Genomic DNA, 27,277 nt, shown 5'->3' on the forward strand with positions numbered 1-27,277 from the left:
GAGCTGCATATATGCATGGCTGGACATATGGCGGACAAAGTGATATACTTCTATGCAATATATTTTCTTAGGAAATAAATTGACATCATGTTTCATATTTGTGGGAAATTGGGATACACACGCACACACATGTATATGTGTTTTCTCATTCCACCAAGACCGACTACTTTTTCTATTTCCTAAACCTCTTGACCTAGGTAGGGGATAGAAAAGCCATATCTTACGCATTCCAAATTAAGAAACTAAATTCAAATAGATTAGAAACTAAAATTAAATGAGGTCTGAGTAACCTACTTTAAAAAAAATTAATTTCACTAAAATAAATAAAAAATTTAGAGAAACATATAAATAAAATATTCTGAAAGTAGAAGTACACAAAAAAGCAGGTGGTGAATTGTTTAGTATATTGAACCTTCAGTACTCTCCTCCTTTGTAGTAAGATACACAAAAAATCGATGAAAAACTCCCTTAAGTTTTTGTTCATCTATTTTTTACATGGATATTATTTTATAAATATTTTAACCTAAAGGTGTATAAGTAGTATATATCCAAGCAATAAACAATATGTATGATGGAGCAAGGACTACAATAAGAACTCACGAAAGACAAACTAAAAGCTTTCCCATAACTATAGGGTCACATCAAGGCTCAGTTTTAAATCCTTACGTTTTGTGCATTAGTAATGGATGAGTTAACGTGACATATTCAAGAAGTATCCATTTGAGTATGTTTTTTGCAGACAATATAGTGTTAATAAATTAAATTCAGGAGAGATTAAATGTGAAGCTTAACCTTTAGTGAGAAGTGTTGGAATCTAAAAGTCTTCACCCAAGTAGGTTAAAGACAGAGTAGATGAAGTGCAAGTTTAATAGGAACATGGGTTCAAATGATAAGGGGTGAGAATTGGAGATCATGACGTATTAAGGAGCAAACACTTTCGCTATCTTGGATCTACCTTGCAAAAGAACATAGAATTGGATGCAGATCTCAACCATAGAATACAAGTTGGATGGATGGAGTGGAAGAGCGCATCCGGTGTGTTGTGCAACCGTCGTAAGTCACTAAAATTGAAGATAAAATTTTATAGGACAACAATAAGGTCATCAATACTTTATGGCATGGAAAGTTGGGTGGTCAAGCATCAACACATGAAAAAAAATGAGTGTCACGGAGATGAGAGTGCTTCGTTAAATATGTGAGGACACGAGAAAGAACAAGATTAAGAACGAAGATATTTGAGGTAAGATGAGAGAAAATCGGTTAAGGTGATTTGGATACATAAACCGAAGACCTATAGATGCTCTGGTTAGAAGATGCGATTATGAGATAGAGACTCAGGGTAAAAGGAGTAGATGAAGACTTAGGAAGACTTGTAAGAAGACTCTAAGAAAAGACACAAAGTACTTGAAGTTAACAGAATATTTGACATAAAATAAACGCAGTGCCGTTCTTGAATTCACACAGTCGATCCCGCTTAATGAAATAAAGTTTTGATGTGGTCGTCGTTTAACCTAAGGAGGTGTGCTAGCTAGCTAGCCGCGCGCTTAGCCAAACGTCACGTTCACACCATTAGTAATCGCTTTCAGAAAGTACCTTTCCTTTCTCTTTCTCCCCTATTACCTTTCATGTTTCACAGGCAAGAAAAATATATTTGATAATTAAATAAATAAGTAATGAACAATAAATAAAATGAATGGTTGATGGAGTCTGAATCAAATGAGTGATCCCCATTTCCCATGTTTTCTCTTTTGCTTCATCTCCAATACATAAAAACCTCATGCGCTTAGCTAGTGAAAATATAAAGTTTGCAGATTAAAGATTGAAAGTAAATAATTTAGAAAATAACTAAAAATTTGAAGTAATTAATTTGGAAATTAGAATAATTGTGGAAATGTCGTTTTTTCCCTTATAAATACACACCCCTCATGCCACCTCACTTCCATTTTCTGCTTATCTCCTCGTTTGGATTTGTGGAGAAAGAAAGATAGAAAAAGACCTGAGAAAAATCCCGAACGGTAGAAAGAAAGAAACCTCTGTTTCTGTCCTTAATTATCATCATCTTATGATCTTTTCTTTGTGTGTTCTTGCCACGCTTCATTGATCAAAATACTCAAACACTGTCTCCTAAATTTTGTTCATTTGCCTCACTTCTTTTAGCCCCATGAATCTTTTTCACCAAGATCATCCAAAACAAATATGAAAATTCAAACTTTAGTTCCATCAAATCTGTTCAGCTCACAATTTCTTGAACTAACTTGGGATTGCTAGCTTAATTAGCTACTCAATTATTTTTTAAGCTCCCTAGTTGTTGTAGTTGAATTGCACCAAGTTTTCAATTTTCATTTGTTTCTGCAAGATAATTTCAAACTTTTTTTTGGTGATCAAGAATATAGTAATTGAAGTTCTGGGGTTTTTGTTTTATTTAAAAAGGTGCTTAATTGATAGATCTCTTTGTTCTTATTGATTCAGCTTGCAACCATGGCCAATGAAAACAAATCCTTGTCAATCGACTCTCCCCAGAGAAAATTGGGTAGGGGAAAGATCGAGATCAAGCGGATCGAAAACACGACCAATCGTCAAGTGACCTTCTGCAAGAGGCGCAATGGGTTGCTCAAGAAGGCCTATGAACTCTCTGTGCTCTGTGATGCAGAGGTTGCTCTCATAGTCTTCTCTAACCGTGGCCGCCTCTATGAGTATGCCAACAACAGGTGATAATATTGTTGCTTCAATTTTCTTGCTTAATTTTCTCTTCTTATTCTTTTAATTTTTCTAATGGAAGGCTTTTAGGATTTTTTTCAGACCCAAGTTTCATTTTCAATTTACCTTTTAATAAGATTTCTTTGTTCTTGTTAAAGTTCTTTTCTTTTTCTTTCTTCTTCTGTGCAAATTTTTGTCACAATTTAGCATTTCAAGAAGTTATTGGTGCTTCAGTCCTCAAGATTTTTGCTTCTGTGAAATAGATCTTTTGCTGGATTTAATCAGGAAAAACATTATCATTGTTATGGTACTCAGTTGATTTGAGATTGAGTTCTCTCTCTCTCCTCTCTTTCTCTCTCTTTCATCTCTCTATATAACTTATAAGATTCACTTGTCTTTCTTTCTTCTGTTTTGTTTTTTTCCATGTATGTGCTTACTAATGTTGGGTATTTTTTAATTTAATCTTTCCTTTCTGTTTGTGATCATTTTCTTAGCTCTTGGTTTGGTGGAAACATAGATCTGGTGATCATTTTCTTTCTTTTATGTATATATTATCATTAGGATGTATATAGCAACAAGTATTGGTTTTTGGGAATGTATGCAGGCTTCTGAGATCAGCTCCTTACCTTCCCTCCATTGTTGCTAATTTTCTGTTTCCCTTTCTCTTTCTGATTTCTTCCATATTCTCTCTCTCTCCCCCTCTCTCCCTCTCTCTCGTATGCTGCATGACTCTATGTCATCTTATGCAGTTAAGCAGGCCTACAACACACAAGCTGTCATGCCCCCATTAGCCAAGCCCCCCCCCCATCTCTTTGACACTTCCTTAATAGCAAGTCAGCTATAGACATCAGGAAAGTTAAAGTACAAATTTAATGAAAAAATAATTAAATAATGTATTGACAGGACCTCTGCAAAATTAGCACAAATTAGGGTTCCAAGGCACCCAAATGTGTTTTGCTTGAAATATGAAACAAACTTCCCTGTAGATCCAAATATGGCTACAACCTCCAAAACCAAGAAACTAAAATTCTCCAAATCTCAGTTTCACCACGTGGAATTTCCCTCAGAAAATTAAAACCCTAATTTCCCAAATTAGGGTTCATAAGAAACCACTTTGGGTATTCAATTTGTCCAAAGATTTGTGGTGGGTAACCCTTAAATCGAGTAAAGGAGACATATTTTCCACAGCTCAAGTGTCAAAATGTCATCTTTTCTTAAATTTGACATTTTTTGGAAACGGGATGCGGTCTAGTTAGGGTTAGGTTCTGGTTTTTTTGTTTCTTTTTTTTTCTCTTTTGTCTTTGGTTGATAGAATCTTTGGTCACGTCACACAAGATTTTTCAGTTCTTGACTTCTGACAAAAGGTGTTTATGTCATGATTCCTACACTGGCTTCTCTTCCCCTTTTCCCAGTTCTTCAACCCTAAAATTTTAACCTTTCTGGTCAATTTTTTTTCTACTTGGATTGGATCTCATAAATCAATATTCTTTTATAATTTATTTTTCCAAATTATTAGAGAGAGAGAGAGAGAGAGAGAGAGAGAGTAAGATCATAGCTCAACTGGGTCATCAAAATTATGGCATCATAGAATGGCATTTGCATTTGCAGAGATCTTGCGTAGATATATTTATGCAAGTTTTAAGTGTGAGAGATACAAGTGAAACAGAAGACAACGTACGACAACTGCGAGCCAATGGGAGAGTTCTGAGCGTTTCGTTTGGCTTATATGTCTGCCTTCTCTGCTGCTGGAAACAGACGGCTTTGATGTTCTCATCAGAGTTTCAGTCTTTTAGACAGAAAATAAAAAAAATATCAAATCTTTATAAAACATACAAAATTCATTAAACTGTTTGTGTTTTACTCGAGGTGGGTTAAAAGGTGAACTCCAGGAAAATATCCCTTGTGTAATGAGAGCTATGGCCTCGTATCTAGTTGAACCAATCATATTGGGGAGCTGTGCCACCGTGGCACAGGGAACCAATCACAAGCTCGACGATTTTAAGGAATCAGTATGCATAGTAAAGCGTGAGGTTTTGTTTTTTTTTATTAAATTAATGATCTTTTTTTTTTTAATTTAATTGTATAATTATGATATTGATATATGGTTTTGTATCACATCCGTCAGTTGAGAGACTGATTGAATTAGGCCAGCCGGTCTAACTCAGAGAACCGAGTTTTCTGGTGTCAAGGAACTGAGATTTGCTTATTAATTAGGCTCAGTTAACTGAAAGAGTTTGTTCATTTGACCGTTATAATTTATAAATTCAAACATAAAATCTCAGATTAAGTCAGTAGAATTAGTCCTTAATGTTATGTGACAGCATGTGTGCCTAAGGATATGAATAAAACTAGGCAGAAAGGCTAGAGCTTGGGGAAAGAAATTCAATTTATAGCACAGACAGAAATCTGACTCAGAAATTCTGCTGAGGATAAGCATGCATTTTGTGGAAACAACTTCAATTACCATTTATATTTCAATCAATCAGTTCCTCTTTTCTCTCTTTCTCCCTCTTCCCAACACTAGAAATTTGGCTGTGGTTGGGAACCCCCTTTACATGTTGCTTTCTTCTGTAAATTGACATGAACATCAGCAGTTTTATATCTAATTAACCAAAGTGCTTATATCTAGTTAATTAAAATCAAATAATTTTTGTTCTCATTATTTTAGAAACTATTTGTGAGGAGATGACAAGAGAGCCTAATAGTAGTTAGATCCATTTAGTTAATAAGTTAAACTGAGACTGGAACCCTACATGTATAAAATGCATAATGCATTACTTTGGATCAGAAAAAGACAGCAAGTTTCTTCTTTATATTTTCCCCAGTTAATTAGTTGAGAAAAATATTAAAATCAATTTTAATTAGTATTCAGAGGGGTAAAGAGAAAAACTTTTAATTTGAAAAAGGAAAATATTGTAAAGCTTTCCATTACTTCAAGCAAGTTACTACTTAAGGCAACAAAAAATGGTAAGATCTTAAGTTTCCACACCTTTTGTTTTCTTTTGTCAAAATAGAAGGGGATTCAAACTTAAGCCTTGGAAAGAAAAGTATCACTAGACTAAGGCTATCCAACTATATTTGGTTGAGGATCTTCTAAGTCTCAAAGGATTAATTAAAGGCAAGTTAGTAACATATAGACTACAAAATGTAGGCGAAGGGAATTAGAAAAGCCCTCGATGCGCATTTCATAGGCATGTAAGAGGGTTTGCAATTCACTACTTGGAAAGAGACATTTATAAATCTCTCTCACACACCTTCATTTCCAATCCCTCTATCTCACATTTTATGATCAATTCCTGAGTAACTTGGCCTCAATCCTTTGATAATTGGAAATCCCTCACTCAAATACAGCGTAGGAAGTTGAGGCTTCGACTCCACACCATGTTCTTGAGGTTTACCATCTTATCTCCCTAGATGCTTTAAGAAAAATATCTTCAGTTTCGCAGTTTTTTTTATTTAGGTAGAAAATGTTTATAGGAACTTATTTCAAAAACCCTTATGTGGAAAGTTTGATCAAATAATCCAGATATAGAACCAATCTTTTGCTAGGTAGCTTCCCTCATGGTATGCCTTTCATATTATGTTCAAACTATCACAATGTTTCAGATTATACATTTCTTAGCATTATTAAAAAGTCTAATGCATAAGCAATGCTATAGTATATAAATGTACAGCTTTCTTATAAATTTGAGAATTTAGTATACATGCATTAATTATAGAACAATACTTGGCTACTCAAAGATGAGTAGGAACTCATACTCAAAATTCTTAGTATTTTAATCATAGAGTTTTATGCTTATGATCAGAATTGTTCATACTATGACTCACAATGTAAAGATCATCTCTGGAAAAAATAAATTAAAACTAAGGTTGTTTAGTCAATCTATTGTAGCAAATACATAGACGGTTCGTAATACTTTTACCAATACCATTCATTTGTTTTTAAACAGTTTGATGATTAAACGACCTTAATTTTAATTGATTTTTGCCAAAGGTGATTTTTATAGGGTGATTTATAATATGAACGGTTCTGATTATGAACACAGAGTTCTATAAATTGTCAACGAACAATTTTGAGAAATTTTTAAACACTTGAAAGAAACTTATTCCTTTCAATCTCCTCAAAATGGTAGGATTAAAAGAAATAAATTCCTTTAGGTCTAATATCCTTAAAAATGACAATGATCACTTCTACTTTCAACATACTTGCATTTATGAGTTGTACAATCCAATCTAATCCAATCATAGTAACCAAACAAGAATGTCTCATATGGGTTATCAATGCATGAGATTCTTTTCTGGAGCTAGAAGTGTTATCCATTAATCATTTTAGTCGTATGTTAGATCCTCCTTAGATTTCAATGGTCCCTACATATATAGATTCGTATATTAATACTATGAGTGCATACCATGCAGTGTTAAAGAAACAGTTGAAAGGTACAAGAAGGCATGTGCAGATTCTTCAAATACTGGATCAGTTTCTGAAGCTAGTACTCAGGTACACTGACTTACCCTGAATGTAGATATTATTTGACAGAAAAGTTCGTAAATTTGGAGTTTGATTCTAAAAGTTAGATTCAATTCTTTCTGGGATTTCATCTGGGGGACCATGAAATTTGAAGTCTTGAACTACTCAGACATTTGACTTCAAGACTAGTTATGTAGGTCTTGATTGTTGAACAAAGCCAATAATCCATGACTAAGACAAGTCTTGTTTTCCTTTTTGGATGTCATTATCAAACCTTAGGCTATATTACTTTATAATTTAATTTATACACGCAATATTGTGGGAGGGGAGAGTAAATATTCCTCATCGCTTAAGCTACAAGCCTCTTGCACTTTAGCCTGCATTATTTAATCAATCAATTATTTCCCATATATATAAATCCTGGAATATGGGTGAGCGTTTAAGATCCATTTCAATTTTCTGTTCATTCACATTGCAACCAAAGATTCCGGTAAAGCAAAAGCTTTTACAAGAATATGCCTTGGTAAGTAGTTAACCTATTATCTTGATTAATATAATTGCCTTCAAGTAGTGATTTCATACTCTGCACATTTGATACAAAGATATCAAGTTCTCAGGGAAAAACAGTTAAATGGAACTGTTTCTGGTTTATTTTTCCTAACTTTTAATTCATGAATAGTTACATGGACCCGTAATTATACTAATTGGTTGTGTGAGTGTGTGCGTGAGTGTGTGTATTACATTTATACACATATGTATATAGTAACATATAAACCCTAATTAAGCAGCAAACATGTGAAGGTGTATCTGTGATTTCTTTTGTATCTGTGATTTCTTAAGGCATGCGTCCTGTTAAAGCAGTGTTTCTATGAATTTTGATCATAGTCTTTAATGTTCAAAAGTTTTAACCTATTGCTTTATTGATGTAAATTTCAGTACTACCAGCAAGAAGCTGCGAAATTGCGTGCGCAGATCGGGAATTTGCACAATGCCAACCGGTAATATTCTTAAAGACATCTAACCCTAGCTACCACAAGCTTTCCCAGATCCTATATTCTGAATTGGCAGCCTTTTAACTGACAATGAATGTTGTTTCCAGGAATATGATGGGTGATGCATTGAGTAGTATGCCTATCAAGGACCTGAAGAGTCTGGAGAGTAAACTAGAGAAAGGAATTAGCAGAATCCGATCCAAAAAGGTGTCTAATGAAGCTATTGATCATTTGTGATGATTTTCGCAATTTGAACTGTCCGTTGTAGTCATATTTCTAGCTTTTGCATAGCCATTAACACGTTTTTCTTTTCTTTCTTTCAAATCTTGAACTCTTTTCAGAATGAGCTCTTGTTTGCCGAAATTGAGTACATGCAGAAAAGGGTACACCTCTTCAAACTTAGCTTGCTCATTTTACGAGATTACTTATGCTTTATTTCTGAACATATTATAAATGTGGTTCATCTGCATTTGGAAAGCTTGGCGGCATTAAATTGTCTTGATCAACTTAATTAGTACATGCATGGTAGAAAACATGATAATATGTGATGAAATTGGGGTTCCACCTTAAAATCAATTGGCTTTATGGTGGAACTTCAACTTTCTTCATGACATCAGAGCAGGTTGTCCTACGTGTGAAGCCAAACGGTCACACGCGCTCCACGTCATCCCGTTGTGTTGTCCACGTGTTAGGCTTGAAAATTCACCACACGTGAAGGGATGTATTGAGAATAAGTCCCACATTGATGGGAGGAGGACTTTGCATGGGCTTATAAGAGGTTGGGCTACTCCCTATATTGCCAATTAGTTTTATGGTGGAACATCAACTTTCTTCAAAGTCATTGTTATAAATCATCATACTTTTGATGATTTGAAACTAATACCTTTCAAATGGTGAAAAATGATTTACACTTCAAATTTTTGGTTAGGTTTAAGTTTTCTTTCAACTTTTAAAACACGCCAATCGCCATTTGTTCTTATTCACATAGCTTCTATGCTGACTAACAGTACCTTACATGTACCAAACATTAATATTAAGTGATGAATTTCACATCTCATACACACACACACACACACACACACACACACACACACACACACATATATGTTATATATCTACTTTGGAATCCTCTCTCTTATTTTTGTGCTTCGGTAATTGAGTAAACTAATTAAAGTGAAACGATAAAAAAAAACAAAGGGAGGAGTGCGAATGGTGAATTATCGCAACAAGTTGTATGCTCGCACTTTTGAAATCATCGTATAACAATATGAGTGTTCTACTCATCAAACTGATATTTTTTCGCTTTCATTTTTGTCAAAATTTTCTTGCAGGAACTGGACTTGCACAGCAATAATCAGCTCCTACGAGCAAAGGCGAGTTCTCTCTCTTTTTCTTTAAAAAAAATATGTGTTTTTTTGTGTGCTCACGCGCATAGTCTTTCTGTTTATGTGAGTATGCAGTACGTATTTAGCTAGTATTCACTAGGATTTATAATTGGATATATAGATAGTTGAGAATGAGAGGGGCCAGCAGAACATAAATGTGATGGCTGGAGGAGGACCTTCAAGCTATGACATCCTGCAGTCTCAGCCATACGACTCTCGGAACTATTTCCAAGTGAACGCGTTACAACCCAATCATCAGTACAATCCCCGCCACGATCAGATTTCTCTTCAATTAGTGTAAGTTCATAAAAATCCCAAATTAACAAACACATTATCATAAACTACCAGCAATATTTACATTGTTTTGATCATCGTATATTCGTGTGCAATTAATATATATGCTTAGACTGTATCGCTTCTGCTGATTTAGTTTTCTATGGTGGTTGTGTATAATGACACCAGATGATTGGTCCAGACTGCTTGGGGAATGAAGACCGTTACCAAGTACGTAGGTATACGTACGTATATTAGTTGATGGAAGGGGATGTCTGTATTTTTATATTTATGCCTCCTGCAACGTGCACTACTAAGACTTCTGTGAGACATTACCCTAACAAGTTCTTCCAACTTTCATGTGATTGAATCTTCATGATGTTGGTTTGAATATCTATTATATATGTCTGATATATAAATATCCAAAGCTACATTGTAGATTATTCATTAATCATCTGTGTATATATGCTTGATTGTGTGATAATTAGTCAGGATTATAGGCTGAGGTTAACCAGGTGACTGATATCCATCGGATAAGTGTCCGACGGGTCGGAGGAATTGTATGTTCTTCTTGCAGAGACTATGTTGGAGGCCTCAGTGGGATGGAATGAGTCCCATAATGCATACTCACTCCTATTCTGGCATGGAATTTGGAAAATAGCACATAGGCCTATTCGATTGACCGGACAGCAGCTAGTGTCAAAATCCTTGATTCCTGAAATCAACATAACAAATTAATCAATGTCACCAATTCAGAAGTTAAATATACACGCTAGGTATTTTAATTTGTGTGAAACCGCAGGCCATGTATGACTCTTTTCGCAACATATACACACTTTGGATCTTGCTTACATGTTACTAGTGGAATGTCACATATAACGGAATTATGGCATGTAAAACAAGTATTGTAACGAAAGAAATTGCAGATGAAGAGAGTATATCCCAAATGTATAACTATATACCAGCAGAAGTTGAACGTGTCACTGAGGAAGAGTTGATATAGATGAACTTTGCATCTCCAAGATCGGCGTTGAGCTTTTCTACCAGAGATACAAGCTTTTGGTTAAAAGCATAGGTCGCATTTGCTATATCTTGCACTCCAACCAAGGCAAACTTCCTTGCTCCATACTTGTACAAAGTCTTTAATTAAAAGCAACATAAAACACAGAATAATTAATATTCTAAAACATAAATAAAACTGATATTAGTTCTCAAGACAACATGTGCATATTTGAGAACTGACTGCTTCTGAAATACCTAAAACACTTTGTTACAATCTAAACGGCTTTTGGCCACATTATTTGATAGGAAAATTAAATTAAAAGTGTTTACGCATCAAAGAAACACTTTTTCTGCTTTTCCATGAATAAGTACTTCCAAGTGCGTCTCCAAGAATAACTTGGATTTTAATAGAAATTTCGATGTGTTTGTAAGAAAATCACTTTTAAAAAAAACGTATATAAGTACAAGTGCTTTCATAAAGAAGCAGTCCAAACTGGGCCTAATCAATTAGAAAACTAATCACTACTTACTAACCATGATTTGCCTGGAATATTGTCTAACAAGAACTGCAGCATATTGTTCAAGGGTATATATGCGGCTGGTGTTAAAAAACCGCGGCTGTAAGTAATTGTTAAGGTAATCATTGTTACCCATTCCCACATAATATAAGCACTTGTTTAAATACTTCATAGCTGATTCTTTACTTCTCAGTATGGAAGCAATGCGCAAGACTGCAGATTTGTGGTTCTGTATCTGCCGATCAAAGTTGACATTAACACCCTGCAAGGGAGAATTAATCATATATTATAAGATTAATTTATATACTAATTATCTTTGCTAATTAGTATAAATCATGTTTGTGTTGTGATTAGTTAGTTATTACCAACTGAGAGCCCGTTTCCGCTCGAATTCCTGCTGTGCCAGATGCGTAATTCAAGCCTCTAAGTGTGGCCAGGCCGAAAGTAGTTGCAAATGGTGGGATGTGATTCTCAAAGCCCAAAAGTTCAGCTGTAATGTAAACAATCATGTTCTTATTATAGCTAGCTAGGCCTCCTTTCATTGAAACCCTTGCAAACAAACTGATTACGATTTATATATGCAAATCCTCACTTGTCAGACTGTCCAGTAACATAAGATACTTGTATTGTCATCAAACTGTAAATATATGAACTCTTTGATGACATCTTCTCTATCCATCGTAAATAATACACTACGTTAAGCAAGTTTCTCAACTACAAATTATATTTCTCTATGATTTCTATAGCTCTTAATTTACAGAGTAAGATTATGATATTAACAATATAGCATAAGAAATTTAGAGAGAGAGAGAGAGAGAGAGAGAGAGAGAGAGAGAGGCAAGACCAAGTACGTCAACTGGAGTTCGACCATTGCAAAATCTTCCGGTTGGTCCGGTGGGATAATCAATCCCGTAGGGGAGGTAGTTCACTCTCAACGTTGGGAGGAAGTTATTGTTGCCATTATCGAGCAATGAATCACCAAAAATGAAAAAACAAGGTACTTCGGGCTTTCCATAAGCACAAGATTGTGATATTGAAACCACCAGAAAACCAATCATCATGAACCATCTTACTGCCTCATTTGTTGCCATTATGAAATGATATAGCTAAAGTGAAATTGAAATTGTATATATAACACTAAAAAAAAAAATTAAGGCAGTAGTGTAAAGAGAAATGGAGGTATTATATATATAGAAAGAGAGAGAGGGAAGATTGGAAATGGTGCGTACTAAGCCACCTAAGGGGAAAATTAACGTACTCAAAGGAACTGTCTTCAAATTAGACTTATAATTGGGGAATTGTTGTTCAAATTAACGTTTTCTTTAATACATACAATGTTATCTACACTAACGGGTGAGGGAGTGGGCTAAATCTCACAATGGACAAACAATAATAATTTGATTTGAATTCGCTTTTAGCAAGAATCGAACCTAAGAGTTTAAGACCTCTTATTTACAAGTGAAGATGAATACCACTAGCTCGTAATACTAAATGGACCTTTCAAATTAAGTTAAGGGTCATTTGATAACTTTTTTTTTTTTTTTTTTTTAATTTTCAAAAAATAAAAATTGAAATTCGAAATGGTTATCAAATGACTTTTACATGGATGTATCTTATATTTTTATTTTATTAAATATTTCGGCTGCAGAATAACTGGTTGAAGCAAGCCTGAGTGCATGAATATGTGTCGTGGGGGCAAAGAATGTGTGCTGTGGATCACACAAATACAATGAAGCCTGCCAGAATAACGCTCACCATGAAAAGTAACAGAATTACTATCCCTGCCGGTATCTAATACTACAGCCAAAAAAAAAAAATCCAAGTTTTTAGTCATCAAATGATATGACAAATATCATATTAGCTTTTACAAATCTACTTCAAAGTAAGGCTGCTGTATAAATAATGAAACCCTGAATGGGCTCGTACTCATCTTAGACTTTGTTCATCTATAAGATACAATCTTTTTAAACATGATAATGTTCTCAACATGTTTGAAAACTTTGTTAATTTGATCAAATTTTCAAAGGGTTACCAATTCATTGGCAAGCAATTTACTTGATGTGCTTGTGGCTGATATGTTTCTAAGATTGAGGACAAAAAGATGTGTTCTCATGCACAACTATTCTCGCAACCAAAGAAAATGAGACTAAGAGATGCCATGCGTAAAGGCAAAGGCATACGGGAGTTAGGGTACATACCACATTAACAGGTCTATCAACCTATATCTTATACTTCCATCAATCTCTTCCACGGATATAGTACAAAATACTTGGAATGCTTAGTTCAACTTTACCGAAGAGGGGGACTTGAAATTAAAACGTCTTTCAAACATTAATTAGAAAGAAAAATACATATTGCTAACCAAATAATTAGTTCATAGAAGTGCTTAATCAATGAAAGAAAAAGCTTTGTAGAACTGAATTGGAGTCACAATTGGACTATTACACTAAGAGCTTGATTTCATGCCAACTTGGCAAAATTGCATATATATTATATATACAATTATAGTATACTCTTCGTAGTTAGGTCTTGCACATGTCACATGGTGATTAATTTGTATCTTTATATATGTACATGGGGAAGACTAATTTCAATGTAAATAATACTTTCAAGAGTACCCATTTTTATAGCCTAAGCTGAACTAGGTGATGAATATTCGCTGGATAAGTGTCCGACAAGTTAGAAGAATTGTATGACTTTCTTGCAATGATGAGATTGGAAGCTTCAGTAGGATGAAATAAATCCCAGAACGCATACTCACTTCTGTTCTGGCATGTACCTTTGGAACGAACACATTGGCCAAAATCATCTACTGGACAACAGTTAGCTTTCGTCACCTTGATTCCTAAAATATGAAAAAGAAAAATTATAACACTTTAGGTTGTTCTATCTATGAAAATATGGCTAAGCTAGGATTTTAATTGGCATATATGAGCTCGTCACATATGACTTCCTTCTCATATAAGTAATGCATGTGAGTCTCACAATATAACAGTTAATAATAATATTGTAATTAAAGAAATTAGAGCACAAAGAGTTTAAAAACCTGCAGCTGTAACCTCTGATGGACTTCCGGAAATTCCAAACATGTCAACATAGATGAATTTTGCATGAGTCAGTTCGGTGTTGAGCTGATCGACGAGTGACTTAAGCTTTTGGTTAAAAAATTGAACAGCATTGTTCATATTTTCTGCGCATGTAGACCCATTTGTAGTTGAAATTGAAGATGGAGTGCAGCCTACCTGTCCTACTCCATTCAGGACCACCTTCCTGGCTCCATACTTGTACAGAGTCTTAAGTGAACCAATAAATGAAATAAGTCAACACTCAAACTTTTCTTATGCAGTTGTTTCGAGTCTCAGAGACATGGAAAATTAATTAAACACAAGAGCATTATGTTAATTAGTTACTAACCTTCATTTGCTTAGAATATTGTTTAATAAGAACTGAAGCATATTGTTCGGGAGTGTATCGCTTACTGGTGGGATAAAACTTGGGCTGGAAGTAATTCATAAGGTAATCGTTGCTACCCAGTCCAACCGAATATAAGCACTTTTGTAAATGCTGCCTAGACAATCGTTTAAGTCCCATTATTGAAGTAATGCGCTTGACTGTGGATTTGTGATTCAGTAATTGCTTATTTAAATTGACATTCTCTCCCTACAAGGAGAAATTATGTATTATGATATATTGCTACTCTGAATTTACATATGTAATTAAGTCATTTTCTAATCGCGATTAGCTAATTAATTACCATATGGGAGCCAGTTTCATCTCGAACTCCTGCTGAGGCAGATGCATAATTCAGACCTCTAACCATGTTCTTGAACCCCTTAGTATTTGCATAACATGGGATGGGATCTTCAAAACCCAGAAATTCAGCTGTAATGTAAAAGATTGAAGTTTAAATCGCCTTTATGTTCAGCTGTAATGTGAAGCATAGTGCTCGCACACGGCTATAAGTTGCGTATGCATTTTGTTTTCTTTTATGGATAACAAATAAATAGGGGTGTTAAAAAAAAATGTGTGCATAAATCACCTTCCTAAACTAAACCTAATCAAATGCGTGCAATTATTTCTAAAAAGCACTCATCATGTAAATTTGGATATTCATCAAGATTCCGCTTACTGAGAACGTCCCGAATTTACAACTTACTAGCTTTATTCCCGGCCGTTAAAGAAGCGAATGCTTGACAAAAAGAACAGGAAAAAAAGAAGAAGAAGCGAATGCACCTCAAAACTACATGATAAAATAAATCAGACTTAAAGAAAAGGCTATAGTGTGTTAAGAATTTAGAGTGCATGAATGAAATTTAGAATGAGAGAGACAATGTGCAGACCTATAAAATCAACAGTTGTTCGGCCATTGGTAAACCTCCCTGTTGGTCCCTGTGGAAAATCAATCCCGTAAGGCTCGTAGTTCGCTCTCGCCGGGGTCCGGAGGTGGTTGTTATTGCCATTATCTGCCAATGAATCACCAAAAATGAAGAAACAAGGTACTTTTGGTTCTCCACGAACGCAGGATTGTGATACTGTAATCACAAAAACAACATTAATCATCATCGACATCCATTTTGCTGTTTCATTTGTCGACATTGTGAAAGAATAAGCTAGAATTTAAAAATCGTATATAACACCGGAAAGAGAGGTAAAAGAAAGGGGAGGTATATATTATCAAAACAGAATATACATACATACATACATATATATATATATATATATATATATGAAAGGTTGGGGTTTTTTTTAACACTTTGAATGTCTTTGGTTTTTTTTTTTTTTTTTTTTTTGGTCGAAGTTGGAATGTCTTTGGTTGAATGAAAGCCATTGGGATGTTCGTGGGGGTAAGCATGTTATGCTCTTGATCACACAAATTAAATCCAAAAAAGATTTATACTAATTAAAGACAATAAACTCGTGACCTTATGGCAGGTTAATATCTTAAGTCGCAGTAGTTAGAATCGAAACCACATAAAGGGGATTGAGTTTAGCCTCACAATAAACTAGCAATAATATGGTTCCAATTCGTTTTTGACGAAAATCAAACCTAAGACCTCTCACTTACAAATAAAGAGGAATACCACTAGATTATAGTATTAAGTGGCAATGTTATGCTCGTTAAAAAAAAAACAAAAAATAATTGAAATTTTATTTACGAAATGGTGACTGCAATTTTTTTATATATACAAGCTATTGAGAGAGAGATGTCCCTTCGGGGACATCCTATAAAAGAGTGAGAAGAGAAATTCAACTCAAGTGCTTAAAGCACGAGGTAAATGTTTTTTTGTGAAACACAAGGCAATATTATTTGTTGTTCATGTAAGTCAACTCCGTCGGAGAATCGGACCAACCATATTTTGGAATATGTTGTAAAATTTGGGAAGGAAGTAGCCGTCAATTATTTCAATTTTTATATAAGCACTGAAAATGAAAATTTACCTTCTTTTAACACAAGAGGAATAAAAAGCGCCACCTCTTAAACATTTACACCATTAAAGAGAATTTCAAACATGAAAAGAGCCACATTTGATCCTAAATATACTGTTTCGGGATTTCAATTAACTTATCAGAATAAGTGGGGAAGATTAAATTCCGTGTAAAATATTTGCTTGGATTCTACCCCCTCCACGCTCATATAGACTAAGCTTGGACAAGGTGACTGACATCCATTGGATAAGTGTTCGACTCGTCCAATTCAGTGTATGTTCTTCTTGCAGTGATTTGATTTAAGGCCTCAGTTGGATGAAACGCGTCCCAAAATACATACTCCTTCCTATTCTGGCATGAAGCTTGGGCAGGATTACATTGACCGAACTTATTCACCGGGCAGCTGGGAGCATTCACAACCTTGAATCCTGACATGAATAAAAGAAACGACTAATTAATCAATGTCAGCTTTATCTTTCAAAACAAAAGATTATGGGAAGTGATTTTCGCATGTTTTTTTTTTTTTTTTTTTTTTTTAACCATCGACACATTCTGTTAATTTTTGACATTTCAACATAATAACTCAAAACCAAATAAAGAGACATAAATAACCGAATAGCAGAAGGAGAAAAGATGTTTTGAGATATCATTTCCCCGTAGATTGTAGTCGCATCGCATATATTTACCAGCAGCTTCATTGGGAATCCCTGAAGTACCCATCCCAAAACTGTTGACATAGACAAATTTTGCATCGGTGAGTTTAGTGTTGAGCTGATCGACCAGAGATACAAGCTTTTGGTTAAAAAGTTGGACCGCACGGTTAATGCGATCGACACATGCGGTACCATTCGTGCCAAACGATGCAACTGCATTTGCAACCTATAGCTCCAACTCCAATCAAGGCCACTTTCCTTGCTCCATTCGCATACAAAGTATATACAGAAATATTATGGAGCAAATTAAACAATCAAATTTTAATCAAAACTATTATATTTTGAAGTCAAAAATTAAAAAGATTGAAGTTATGATAAAAAATTGTTACCAATATTTGGCGAGAATATTGTTCAATAAGAACTTGAGCATATTGTTCAGGGATAAATGTCACATCCTGGTCCGGGAGGGACCACTTCCCGGGTCCGCTCTACCACCGTAGCACGATATTGTCCGCTTTGAGCATCGACCACGTCCTCACGGTTTTGTTTCTGGGAACTCACACGAGAACTTCCCGATGGGTCACCCATCCTGGGACTGCTCTCACGTGCTACTCACTTAACTTCGGAGTTCCAATGGAACCTGAAGCCAGTGAGCTCCCAAAAGGCCTCGTGCTAGGTAAGGATGAGAATATACATATAAGGATCACTCCCCTGGGCGATGTGGGATGTCACAATCCAACCCCCTTAGGGGCCCGACGTCCTCGTCGGCACACCACGACCAGGGTTAGGCTCTAATACCAAATTGTCACATCCCGGCCCTGGGCGAATCACTTCCTGGGCCCGCTCCACCACCGTAGCACGATATTGTCCGCTTTGGGCTCCGACCACGTCCTCACAGTTTTGTTTCTGGGAACTCACAAGAAACTTCCCAATGGGTCACCCATCCTGAGATTGCTCAAGCCCCATTTTCGCTTAACTTCGGAGTTCCAATGGAACCTGAAGCCAGTGAGCTCCCAAAAGACCTCGTGCTAGGTAAGGATGGGAATATACATATAAGGATCACTCCCCTGGACGATGTGGGATGTCACAGTAAATATTCTACTGGTGGGGTAAAACTGAGGCTTCAAGTAATGGAGGAGGATTCTCTTTCCCCTTCCCTCTCCTCCTATTTGAGTGGTTACAGTTAAGCCACGTCAACATCTTATATTGATTTTTTATAGAGACAATAAGACAAAAAGCAAAGTGTGAGAGGAGGAGAGGGAAGAGGACGGGAATAGGAGGGAGAGAATCCTACTCCCGAAGTAATTGTTAATGTAATCATTGTTACCCATTCCAATTGAATATAAGCATTTGTTTAAATACTGGAAAGCTGATTCATTAGCTTTCAGTATAGCAGCAATGGGCAAGACTGTTTCTCCGTGATGTAGTACCTGATGATCTAAGCTTGCAAGCAAAGAGAAATGATATGTTATATGAGTAATGCTATTCATATCATGTTTTTATGCTACATTTTTATACCATCTTAGGTGGCATCTGATGTGGACTGCCACATCATTTGAAAATTTTGCAAAACCCAAGTAAATGAAGGAGAAAGACTCCTCGTATACCACAATCATTATTTAATTAACTAGTTTTTCTTAATTATTAGTTTATCAAATAATGAACTAAATTTAAAAATCTCATTAATTCAAATGATGTGGCTGTCCATACCAAATGTCACCTAAGATAGTGTGAAAATGTGGTACAAAAACATGGTATGAATAACATTTCTCATGTTATATTTTACTTAAATATAGGTTAATATTACATAGAAGTTGAGACGTTTATAGTGACTCAATTAGTTACCAATTGGCAGCCGGTTTCCAGTCGAATTGCTGCTCCTCCAGATGCATAATTCAGACCTTTCAAAATGTATTGGCCATTGGTAGTTGCAATTGGTGGAATGGAGTTCTCAAAACCCAAAAGCTCAGCTGCATTATTGCAATATAAAGCATCTTATATTAGCCTCATTTTCTGCATGTCCGGCAACCAAACTTACATATAGTTAAAAAAACGTATACATAATAAAATAAATAGTATTGGATAAAATTATTTTTTATTATTCTCAGGGGAAAGTCCGGATTTAAACAAGACAATGAATATTAGGAAAGGTAAAATGGGGGTGCAACTTGGGTTAAGCCAATCCAAACCTGTTCATGTTTAATTCGATTTTAAATCCGAACAAGTGGGTTTTTTTTTTAAGTTATAACATGCCCAAACCCAACCCAATTTCAACCCATTCATTGATTGGGTTGAGTTGGGTTGATCATTTGCCCATCTATTCCCAACCCAACCTAACCAAACTAACCAAACTCAATCTAACCAAATTGTAACCCATATCAATTAATGCTCATACGACACCCAAGTGTGCCAAGTCCAAAAACCAACGCCCTTTCTAATATTTTTTTTTTAATAAATTACCCATTATAATTACTTAAGCTTTTAGGAAATAAAAGACTTTGATTAGTCAACCCATATTTGTAGTCTCTAAATCCTAAAGCTTTATAGTAGATTGATTTATGAAATTAGAGTAAGTTAGCTTTGATGATACTTGACTTAATTTTTTTCAGGAATTCTTGGAAACTAAATTGTTATAAGATTAAACTTAACAAAGTTAGGCAACCCAAACCCAAGTCAAGTAAACCTTAACCAATTAAACTCAAGCCTAAATGGACCCGAATGAAACCCAACCCGATCCCGAGCCCGAATTGTAAAAGTTGGGTTAGGATTGAGTTGACTTTCCAACCTGCCCAACCCACCCGAGCTGCACCCCTAAGGTAAACTAGAAAGCCAAAATTACAATTAAAGAGAAAATTAAAGTTTAAGAAAGTTACGGAACCAGGAAATAGAATTCAAAGAAATAAACAAGGAATGATGAATATTAGTGAGCATGATAAGTGGTGATGGAGATAATTAAGGGTTAACTGAAGGCTTATCCTCTAAACCATATCCTCTAAAGTTCTAAACCAAGTATAAAGAATAAAAAAAAATGGCAGATAGAATTAATAGAGTGTAAATTTCAAATATGTGTCATCATTTGCAAACCGCACCTTTGTGCCGCAAAGTGTTAAACCGAGGACGAGTTAGGAAATATAAGGATTCATAAGAATTATTATATAATGAAACAAATAACAACTGGAGCGAGAACACAAACTATAGAGAGAGAGAGAGAGAGAGAGAGAGAAAAAGGGAGGGGGGGGGGGGGGGGGGAGGGGGGAGGGACAGAGAAAGTAAGAGAGAGGAAATAGGTAAGACTTAGTATGTCCACTGTGGTGCGGCCATTGCAAAATCTTCCAGTTGGTCCTCCGGGAAAATCAATCCCGTAGGGCTGGTAATTAACTATCTCGTAGATGTCGCGAGAAGGTTATTATTGCCATTATCGGTCAATGAATCGTCAAAATGAAGAAATAAGGTACTTGTTGCTCTCTATAAACTGGTGGAGATTGTGATAACATTGAAACCACAATGACAACAATATTCATCACAAACCATATTCTTGCCTCATTTGCCTTTGTGAGAAAAGGATATTAATTTATAAATTTATAATACCAGAACAAATTAAGATGTGAAGAAATTGGTGAAGGGGGGAGAATATACATAGAGAGGCTTGGAGATGTTCCATGCATGTGTAGCCAAGGGGAATAGTAGAGGACCCAATCTATGTACTAGTCAAGAATCAAGACCGATAAGTTTATCAATTAAAAACTTAAAAGGTTTCAATTACACTCCCTCACATTTGAGGCCTCAATGGCAAGAAATTCAAAACTGAAATAGTTAATACGTTTGACTTGAGGTTAATGAAGGACAATCCACTTAATTCTAATTAGTTAATATTAAAATAGGTAGTTACTTGATACTACAGTTTAGTGATATTCTTCTTTATTTGTAAATGAGATGTTTTATATTCAATTCTCGCCAAAAGCGAATTTGAACCACATTATTGTTAGCCGACTCCCCTACCCTCTTAGACCATCTAAACTGTTTTTCTTCTCCAACCCTTATGACTTAAAACTTTAGCCCGAGATTATTAAATAATGATTTTAGCCTAATTTTTTTTCAGTAACTTGTTTGAAAATAAAATTTATGTAAGAGGGCAAGAGAGTGCACTAACAACAATGTCGTTCAAATTCATTTTTGGCGAGAATCGAGCCTAAGACTTTTCACATACAAGTAAAGATGAATACCCCTAGTCCATAGTACTAAGTGGCGGTTTGGGGGGTTTTAAAGCTTATATTTTAAGTTTTATCTCATGAGTTGAAGATGATCTTAATATAGATAATATCGTTTGTTCAAAAATAAAAATATTAAGATAAGTATGCTAGAGAGGCAATGTACTTGATTGATATTATTCACATTCCTATCTCGTTAATTCTAATTTACTCGATTCATGACTTATTTCATTTCAAGCATGTAAATGTGTACTTAATTGCGTTGAATTGCCCTTTTATTTTGCTTTTTCAGAAATAATTTACTGAAAAGAGGGAGGAACGGGACTGACCCCGCTAAGGGTGTGACTGTATTCTAAAATATTGGGGTTTTCTTCTAAAAAGTATAGTTCTCAAATATTTGATTGTGAAAGGCCCTAGTTAGAATACAACCATTGACGATTAAATAAATAAATAAACCATTGTGCAAACAGTGGTGCCTAATTGTATTTAACTTTTTCTGATTTTTTATTTAAGACTTCACATTCTTTAATGCGCTTTTCACGTCACGTTAGACCATATTAATAGACATACCCAAATGCATTCATATCAAGAAGGGAGTTGACTTCTTTTCCTTCCACTTCTCATACACTCTCATCTTCTCCTATTTGTACGGTCACAGTTAAATTACGTCAACATTTTATATTACTAGAGCTGGCTTCTCTGCCCTCCCACTTCCCATACACTCTCATCCCCTTCTATTTATGCGGTCACGGTTAAGCCAAGTCAACATTTTATATTACTGTTGTTTTTTATCTTATTATTTTTATAAAAAATTCAATATAAAATGTTGATGTGATTTAATCGTGACCTCACAAAATAAAAAGAATGAGAGGGTATGAAAAGTGGAAGAACAGATAAGCTAGCTCCATCAAGATGTTGGGTAGTCCCCAAAATTATAAACATGTACCAGATGCTGCAGGGTCTCCTGAGCCCATTCCAAAGCTGTCGACGTGGTAAATTTTGCATCGGTCAGATTTTTGTTGAGCTGATCGACCAGAGATGCAAGATTTTGGTTATTAAATTAGGCACCACTGTTCAATTTATCAACACACGCGGTCCCATTTGTACCAAATGTTGAAATTGCATTTGGGGTGCATTCAATTAGCCAAGTCCAATCAAGGCTACCTTCCTTGCTCCACTGTTGTACAAACTCTTTGTGACTATGTGAAGTTAAAAGAAGAGACCAACTAGCCTTTTCTCCTCTCCTTTCCTCTGTCGTCGACGTTTCAGATCTCCAGCGACATGCAAGAGGAAGAGGTACACGAAAATCACCGTCTCAACCTCCATCATCTATTGGATTTAGCCGGAAAACATAGTTGCGAAAAAGGATAGGTGGGAAACTGTTAAAAGTTTTGATTCTGAAAATTTGTTCTGGCATATAAGCCTAAGTGAAAATTCATCAACTATTTGAAGCCCCACTTTTTCCGACGCCTCCACTGAGTTGGCTCTAAAGACTTAAATCTTGTAGCAGATTTTCCTTTTTATTGGTCAAGTGTATTAGCTCAATTATGTATATGATGATAACTCCAAGGTAATAATTTATTTTCATATCATAAGAAAAAAATAAAATCACAGGATGAGGAAATTCGAAGAATAGATTAGCAGAGCCAAAGTTTTGCAGTTGCGTTCAAGATTGGTAGAGAAATTCGAAGATGGCAAGGTAAATTTAGATTTGTGTTAGAGGTTATTTTAGGATTGGAAACAAGTTTGGAAGCCATTGGAGCCGATTTTTAAGTTTCAATTGCCAATATGTAGATCTTCGCGCGTGAACCACTAAAATGGGGTTCCATGTGCCGGGGTTGTTGGCTATCCCACATCAGTGGGGGAAAGAAGAAATAAATAGTTTAAAGATGATTGCTCAATTAACTAATACTGAGTCATTTTGTGATAAAATCCTGATGGATTGAACATTTTGTTAATTATTAAGTTAGGGATGGTATCGACGTCGTTAGAATGTGTCACCGTCCCTCGACCTAAAAATTTAACATAATAATAGGTGAAAAAATAGCATTTTAATTTTTTAGGTGGGTGAAATTATAATACTATGCGCTTATTCACCTATTCAACCTGTCTTTTTTTTTCTTTTTCTTTTTTTTAATCAGAAATTCAACCTGTCTGTAAAATACTAAAATTGACAACTCATAGAACCTCTAAAGTCTAAAACCAAACAAATTCATTTTCGTATTAATTTAAACCTTTCAGCAGTACACAAGAAGAAGATCAAAGTTTGATGAACATCTAAAGGAAACATAATTAACTGCAACAATTGCAACAAAGAAACCCATGACATAGGAGAATGCAATACGTATTATATATAGCTGCGAGTTGTTTTTTATGATATGGTGTGCAAGCATGATTATATGCCACTGCAGCCATAATCATTGATCACGACGATGATGACGACGATTAAAGAAGGGCAAGCCGCCGTATATCGATAGGGTAAGCGTCCGAGGCCCGAACAGCGCTGTATCCTCTCCTTGCTATAACAGCATTGCCAGCCTCAGTTGGATGAAATGCATCCCAAAATAGATACTCGTTCCTATTTTGGCATGGTGTTTGGAAAGGAAGACATGTAATTTGGCCATTGTTCCTCCCCACCCCACAGCAGCCTGCGTTTGTAACTCTAAATCCTGAAAAAAAAACACACCAAAAACACAAAATGTTTGTTCCAACCATGTCACAAATTTATTTTCCTAAAAGTAATAGAAAAAAAAAATATGAGTGTTAAGTATTATTTAGGGGCAAACTTCATGAACCACACTAAAATTTATCTTGAAAAAACCAGAGAAAGGTTTCATGTAAAATGTGTTGCAACATGTTTACCTTGAGTTTCCTCCTTTATTAGTCGATTATGTTAAAATTAACAGAAAAACAATCACATGACCAAGAGCAAGAATTGTCAATTTTGCGTACTTCATCAATCATTTGTGATTGTGTGATTGCTTATTCGTTAATTTTTACCGAATCAACAAAAAGAAGAAAAACAAAAGGGTTTACGTGTCGCAATGGAGAAAAATGTTTGTGCTTTCAAGATGAATGATAGAGGGTTTTTTAAAATCTCCCTTTGTAATTACCATATTGTGCAGGGCTGCTTATTATGTCCTGGAAAATGCCATAAGTATCTACGAAGATAAATCTTGCATCTGCTAGATTAGTGTTGAATTCATTGGCCAGTGCCTTGAGCTTGCCATTGAAAATTTGGTTTGCGGAGTTTATTTTTTGTACGCATGTGGAACCATCTGGGCTATTTTGTGCCAATTCACTTGGACTGCATCCTACTTGACCAATTCCAAACAGCACAACCTTCCTTGCTCCATAATTGTACAAAATCTATACAGCACACATCAATCAACATTAAACAAATATAATATAATGTTTTTAAAGGAAACCACCTAATTAAGTTTCATAATATAGTTACGCTCGTGTTCGTAAGAAAATTAGCAAAAACTATACATACCTATAATATAATAAGTAACACATAACAATAGCTTAAAGCCCATTCTCTTTTTGTGCGGTATTTGGGCTTAATGTTATCATAGTTACTATATAACCTTTATAGATCTATTCAAGGGAGTGTTACGATCTTAATACGAAATGTTCTCTTACCAAATCGTCGGACAATATAATATGTTAGATTATTTGACGAAATAACGCTACTTTTGTGTTAACATTAGAAGTTCATTACCATTAAAAATGGTCTTGATGAACCTAAATGCACAAAAAATGAATGGAAGGGGAGAAAAACTAACCCTCAGCTGTTGACTGTAATCGTGAATAAGCGAATCAGCATATTGCTCCGGGGTAAATTGGTTGGCGGTATTGTAAAATTGGGGCATGAAATAGTTGTTAAGGTAATCGTTGCTGCCTAATCCAACTGAGTGTATGCATTTGCTTAGATAATTTGCAGCTTGGTCCTCACCACCTAGTAAGTTCACCACTTGGGACACAGTGTTTTGGTAATTCTTTACCTGACCACTAAATGTAATACGACCTCCCTGCAACATTTAATTAAGACTTGATTAGATACAATTAAGTCATATTAAGCATAATTAATGTTCTAGTGAAAATATGTGTCACGGAAAATTGTAATTACCAATTGGCGTCCAGTTTCCTCTCTAATTCCAGCAGCTGCAGATGCAAAGTTTACTCCTTTGAGTACGTCTTGGCCTCTAGCAGTTGCATAGGGAGGGATGAAATCATCAAAACCCAGAAGCTCAGCTGCAAGCAGATAACTTGAAGTCATCAGTAACTTAGTTAAGGTGAATTTCACTGTTTTGGTAAGTGGTTTGTGTCTCCCATGTAACATGGTTTTTACTATGCACACATGCAGTTATTTTTCCCCACTTGAATTATATGATCATGTAACTAAATATATATGGGATTTCCTCACTTCGAGGTCATATATAAGAGAATTCTTGGTCTAAATTTTTTTTATACCAAATGCAGGTTTTCACAAATAATTGACACGAGATTGATGTAAAAATTAAGTGATCATAATCAGCTATTTAGCAGAACATTATGCATGTCAAATACACACAAAACAGGATTTGTAAATTTTGTTTAGAGAAAAGGTATGTAAAGAGACATTTGTACAAGAAAGATAGGGTGCAATTTCGTAACTGCGCTAAAACCTTGCCGGACCAAACATTATGATATCACATTATTTTACTTATTTGGACGGGCCTACTAGACTAGCTACAACATGGCATCACATTAATAGCTTTTACGCGTGCAATTTGGCATGAGAGATTCTCTTATGTAATAATTTACCATGTGATAATTGTTTATTGGACGAATGATATATTTTTGTAACACTTTAAAAACAAATATTGGACAATAACATCTAAATATTAGTTGTAAGAAAGAATCTCTTGTAATGATTTTACAGAACAAAGAAAAGTGCAAGCATGCATGGCAAATGTTAGTGGAAATGAGAACGAGAGAGGAATAGAGAGAGAGAAGCTCACCAACAACATCAACGGTGGTTTTTCCGTTGGAAAATCTTCCGGTCGGTCCACCAAAGTCAATCCCGTAAGGCAAGTAGTCAGCTCTGGCCAAGGACTGCAGCTGGTTGTTATTGCCATTATCAACCAAAGAGTCCCCAAAAATGAAGTAGCAGGGCACTTGCGGTTCAGCCCTAGCGCCACCCCACCACATGCTCACGGCCAAAACCACCACAGTCGCCACCCACATTCTCCTCGCCGTTCCCGCCATCGTAGTATCGACCCCAATTTAGCAGTAAATTAAAACTAAAAGCTGGGGGAAGAAGAATGAGATGGACCAAATGGCTAGAAAGGTGAGAGAGAAACCCTAAAGAAGGAAGGTGAGTGTGTGAGGAGTAAAAGCAAGACATGATGAGAATATATAATAGCAGGGAAGCAATGGCAGGCAATGCATATCTTTTACAGTTGAGATAGTTGGTTCGAGGCATTAATTACACGCGGATATAATGTAAGAGTCGACTGTATGGCAAAGCCAGCTCTAACACCCTCTCTCTCTCTCTCTCTCTCTCTCTCTCTCTCTCCCCCCAATACCTCTTCAATAATGAAGTTTTGCATTTGATCAAAGTCTTGTGTATCCATTGTGCATCTTGGCCCTTGACGTCGGTACTTCGA

The 27,277-nt window shown here is 35.5% G+C and overlaps 4 protein-coding genes and 1 pseudogene across 5 annotated transcripts; 1 reads left to right on the forward strand and 4 right to left on the reverse strand.

Moving 5' to 3' along the window:
• Nucleotides 1-1,767: 1,767 nt before the first annotated feature.
• On the forward strand, nt 1,768-10,266 carry LOC137725413 (agamous-like MADS-box protein MADS1). 2 transcript variants are annotated; one of them, XR_011067520.1, is made up of 8 exons: nt 1,768-2,015; nt 2,470-2,708; nt 7,114-7,195; nt 8,102-8,163; nt 8,265-8,364; nt 8,499-8,540; nt 9,489-9,839; nt 10,005-10,266. XR_011067520.1 is itself a non-coding variant. In XM_068464077.1 (8 exons), exons 2-8 carry the CDS (start codon nt 2,479-2,481, stop codon nt 9,841-9,843), a joined length of 738 nt encoding a protein of 245 aa, XP_068320178.1. In that variant the 5' UTR covers nt 1,772-2,015; nt 2,470-2,478. The 2 variants fall into 2 exon arrangements, 1 of the variants encoding a protein (XP_068320178.1); XM_068464077.1 differs by lacking the exon at nt 10,005-10,266 and having other exon boundaries at nt 1,772-2,015; nt 9,489-9,530; nt 9,664-9,843.
• A 37-nt stretch (nt 10,267-10,303) lies between these two features.
• Nucleotides 10,304-12,426, reverse strand: LOC137725412 (GDSL esterase/lipase At1g29660-like). Its single transcript, XM_068464076.1, has 5 exons — nt 12,180-12,426; nt 11,701-11,825; nt 11,352-11,597; nt 10,778-10,955; nt 10,304-10,530 (listed from the first exon to the last, which is right to left on the reverse strand). The coding sequence occupies exons 1-5, from the start codon at nt 12,424-12,426 to the stop codon at nt 10,310-10,312; spliced, it is 1,017 nt and encodes a 338-aa protein (XP_068320177.1). The 3' UTR covers nt 10,304-10,309.
• Nucleotides 12,427-13,793: 1,367 nt separating this feature from the next.
• On the reverse strand, nt 13,794-15,975 carry LOC137723031 (GDSL esterase/lipase At1g29670-like). The gene is made up of 5 exons (XM_068462186.1): nt 15,676-15,975; nt 15,090-15,217; nt 14,750-14,995; nt 14,382-14,628; nt 13,794-14,180 (listed from the first exon to the last, which is right to left on the reverse strand). The coding sequence occupies exons 1-5, from the start codon at nt 15,929-15,931 to the stop codon at nt 13,960-13,962; spliced, it is 1,098 nt and encodes a 365-aa protein (XP_068318287.1). The 5' UTR covers nt 15,932-15,975; the 3' UTR covers nt 13,794-13,959.
• Nucleotides 15,976-16,975: 1,000 nt separating this feature from the next.
• On the reverse strand, nt 16,976-22,949 carry LOC137723538 (GDSL esterase/lipase At1g29660-like; annotated as a pseudogene).
• Nucleotides 22,950-23,820: 871 nt separating this feature from the next.
• Nucleotides 23,821-27,006, reverse strand: LOC137725661 (GDSL esterase/lipase At5g45670-like). Its single transcript, XM_068464431.1, has 5 exons — nt 26,630-27,006; nt 25,756-25,880; nt 25,412-25,657; nt 24,737-24,992; nt 23,821-24,292 (listed from the first exon to the last, which is right to left on the reverse strand). The coding sequence occupies exons 1-5, from the start codon at nt 26,874-26,876 to the stop codon at nt 24,069-24,071; spliced, it is 1,098 nt and encodes a 365-aa protein (XP_068320532.1). The 5' UTR covers nt 26,877-27,006; the 3' UTR covers nt 23,821-24,068.
• Between the last annotated feature and the right edge of the window lie 271 nt (nt 27,007-27,277).

The sequence above is a fragment of the Pyrus communis genome, chromosome 2 (genome assembly GCF_963583255.1).
Source record: "Pyrus communis chromosome 2, drPyrComm1.1, whole genome shotgun sequence".
NCBI classification, from domain to species: Eukaryota; Viridiplantae; Streptophyta; class Magnoliopsida; order Rosales; family Rosaceae; genus Pyrus; species Pyrus communis.